The sequence below is a fragment of the Loa loa genome (genome assembly GCF_000183805.2).
Source record: "Loa loa unplaced genomic scaffold supercont3.250, whole genome shotgun sequence".
Classification (NCBI taxonomy): Eukaryota; Metazoa; Nematoda; class Chromadorea; order Rhabditida; family Onchocercidae; genus Loa; species Loa loa.
Window position 1 is genome coordinate 73,413 of NW_018108430.1, and position 3,376 is coordinate 76,788.

General features: G+C 25.7%; 1 protein-coding gene across 1 annotated transcript in view; it reads left to right on the forward strand.

Annotated features, from left to right (window-relative positions):
- The window catches only part of LOAG_09986 (hypothetical protein), a gene marked incomplete at its 5' end in the record, with an annotated part of 11,197 nt that extends 7,821 nt beyond the window's left edge, over positions 1-3,376 (forward strand). The window contains one exon of the mRNA XM_020448060.1: positions 3,323-3,376. Coding sequence (XP_020301762.1) covers positions 3,323-3,361 — 39 coding nt within the window. The 3' untranslated portion in view covers positions 3,362-3,376. The remainder of the gene's footprint in view (positions 1-3,322) is intronic.

Consider the following 3,376-nt stretch of genomic DNA (forward strand, 5'->3'; position numbering starts at 1 on the left):
AAGAGAACTGCAAACTCAATTCAAATGGAAAATGAAGATAATAAAGAAAAAAAAAGCGCTTTTAAGCTAGGCTTAAGCAGCAAACCTAAATTTTCTTTTTTTTTGAAAATTTAAAATTTATGCTTAAATTGAGCCCAAGATTATGGAATAAATCTAAAAGGAAAATGGGAAATCAATTTCTTTTTTTTTTTTTATAGAATTTGAGGAAGCCTAAATTGGTTCAACGATTACCAATAATACCTTCTAAAAGTCTTTTTAATAAAGCTTACAGTTGGTCGTGTTGTTGGCGGTTGCGGTTTTGGAGTAGTTGTTACGGGCAATGCTTCTGAAATAGCCTAACTAATTATCCTAGAAAGTAATGATAAACTCAAATATTTCATCATTATCAATATAAACAATTTGAAAATCAGTCGTAAATACTTGATTTTAGTCAAATTGACTTGAGACCTTTGACCTTTGACTTTATTGTACCTTGACTTTATTGTACCAAAAATGACTTATTTGCTTACTTATTACAACACAAGAAACGCTTGCTACATTAATTTTTGATTCAAATGCACGCCATCGTGAATTACTTCCACATATCAATTCCACTGTTGCTTGACCAGTAATATCCGATATAAATGGTAAAGCTGTTTGTTCATTAAAATATATCCTTGCAATAGTTCCTTCCTGTTTATCAAAATTTTCAAATTTTCTTCTAAGAAATAAATATTAGAAAGCAAAACTCCATAAATACATAAATGTTACATTTAAAAATTTTGATACAAGATAAATAATTAAATTAATTGAAATTTAAAAACGAAAAAAGAGAAACTTTTAAAATATTTAAACCTTGACATCACCACAGACAACATTTACTGCACGACAACCATCAGGTTGTTTGGAATATTCAAGCTTCAGTGCACCGTTAATTTCATTTGGTTGCAACTTCATTATTTGCTTAGTTTTAAGGTTTTCGCATGTAGCACAAGGGGGTGGTACTGAAATTTTTGATTATAATTAATTGAAATACAAATAAGATTTGCACATTTCATTCGAGTACAAGTGAAATTGCACATTTCATTCGAGTACAAGTGAAATTTGCACATTTCATTCGAGTACAAGTGAAATTTGCACATTTCATTCGAGTACAAGTGAAATTTGCACATTTCACTTCACGTTTACACGTATTCATATCACCCTATTTATACAAATAACTATATATTCTCTAATTTTTGCTTGTTAAATTAGATTAAGGATAATTCCAGTTAGATTAATGGTAATGATAATAAGGATAATTAAAGGTAACTTTGTTTTTTCACCTATTTCTGTAGTTGTTAGCACAGGTACTGTCACAATTGTCGTAGGTGCAGGTGTTGTAGTTACTAGTTTTGTAGTTGCTGGTGTTGTAATTACCGTTGGAATAATATCTAAAATTATTGAAATTTTTATTAAAACTCCGAAACTATTTTTGTATTCACTTCAAAAATTTGCAAATTATTTCAAAGTATTTAATAAATTTTAGATTATTCAGTTTTCAAAATATTCAATTCAATTCGATGATGTATATAAATACATTACATCTGTACTAAGAAAAAAGATTACTATCAATTATAAACACTTTAAATAACACTATAAATAAAAGCAAGAGAACCTCGTGCAAGACAGGTGACAGTTTCAATGTTTACACGTGAACCGTCAGCTCTAAAACGTAGATTATCACTGCATACCAGTGAAATCACTGCAGCACCATTTGCATTTGAAACAACTGGTACATCCTTCATCTCGTTGAAATAAATTATACTTTCCGAAAATTCCTAATAAATTATTAGTTATTAATTAAATTAATAATTTATATAATTTTTATTTAATAATTTATATTTAATTTAATTTACATTTAATTCGCATGAATTCAATTTATATACTTAATTTAATTTATATTTAATTTATATAAATAACTTATATTTAATTTAATGATTTATATTCCAAATAATTTATGTTTAATTAGTAATTTAATTAAATTGTTTAATTAATACATATATCAAAATGTATGTGTGTATATAATATTGTACTTTGAATAAAGTGTAATTACGAAATTACAAGTAAATTTTAAGGGTTTCAGTATTGTTGCAATGAAATGAAAAGTTTTAGCATGCTACTAAAAGTTTCATAAAGTAAGATTATTATATTGATTATTTCATTTATCATTTTTTCTTTTTATTTTTGCAAATCGAAAGCATATTATTGAAACAAAAAGTACACTCTTAAGATTAAAAGAGCTCTCTCGAGAATTGTGGGATAAAATGAGGGAATGATTCATTTGGTTTGCAGAAATATATGTTCCGATTTTGTGATACTAATAATAATTAAAACAATTATATTTATACAGTTAATAGTTAAAGATGGTTAAAGAAATTGATTATGGTCTAAAAATTTTATGCAAAGTGATATAATCTATATAATGATATAATTCACTTACATCATATGCACTGCAAACAATTTTAGCTACCCGGCAACCAAATTCGTTTTGCATATACTCAATGATAAGTTTTCCATCACCTTCAGTTAATGAGGGATTTTTTACTCTTGCAGTTTTGATATTTCCGCATGTACTACATGGTTCTGTAAATTTTATTAATATTAAATTTTGATTAGTCAAAGTTATATGATGCAATCACATAATTTGAATATAGGACAAAAATTTTTATTCTAAAAGATTTGGACTTTTATTTTGTATTTTGATTAAAATTTAAAATATCAAGAATATAAGATGAAAAATATACTCGGTGTTGTTACTGGTGGTGATGGTGTTGTTGGTATCGGATGATCTATAAACAATTGCAAAATTATATTCTTAAATGGTTTCGGAAATTAATTAAACAATACCTGAAGCACTGATTTGATTTAAAGTTAAAAAATGTGAAATGTCCGAAATGATTAAATGTTTTTCAAATTCCACTACTATTTATAAATTAGTATGTAATTGTTCCAAATGATAATTATGAGTGATTCATTCATTTCATTTTAATGAATAAAAATTAAACAAATTTTAATATCATTTATTGATTTGACTTGCAATTACTTAGTGTTGTGAGATTTGTTAGAAAATAATCGTTAATTATATTTGAAATTTATTAAATTCCATTTCAAAAGAATTCTGTTAATGAATTATTCGTTTTTGTTATGTATAATTTAGAACATATTTGGCTCAAATGATTTAATTAATGTTAAATATAGTGACGATAATAATTTAAACTATATTAAATATTGCTACAAAACTAAAAAAAGAAAAAACCTCTAAGTAGACATGTTACATTCCAAATATTTGATTTTGTTTTAGGTGCTTTCCAACGTATATTTTCGTCACAAGTTAAGGTAAGTTGAATCGTTCCAA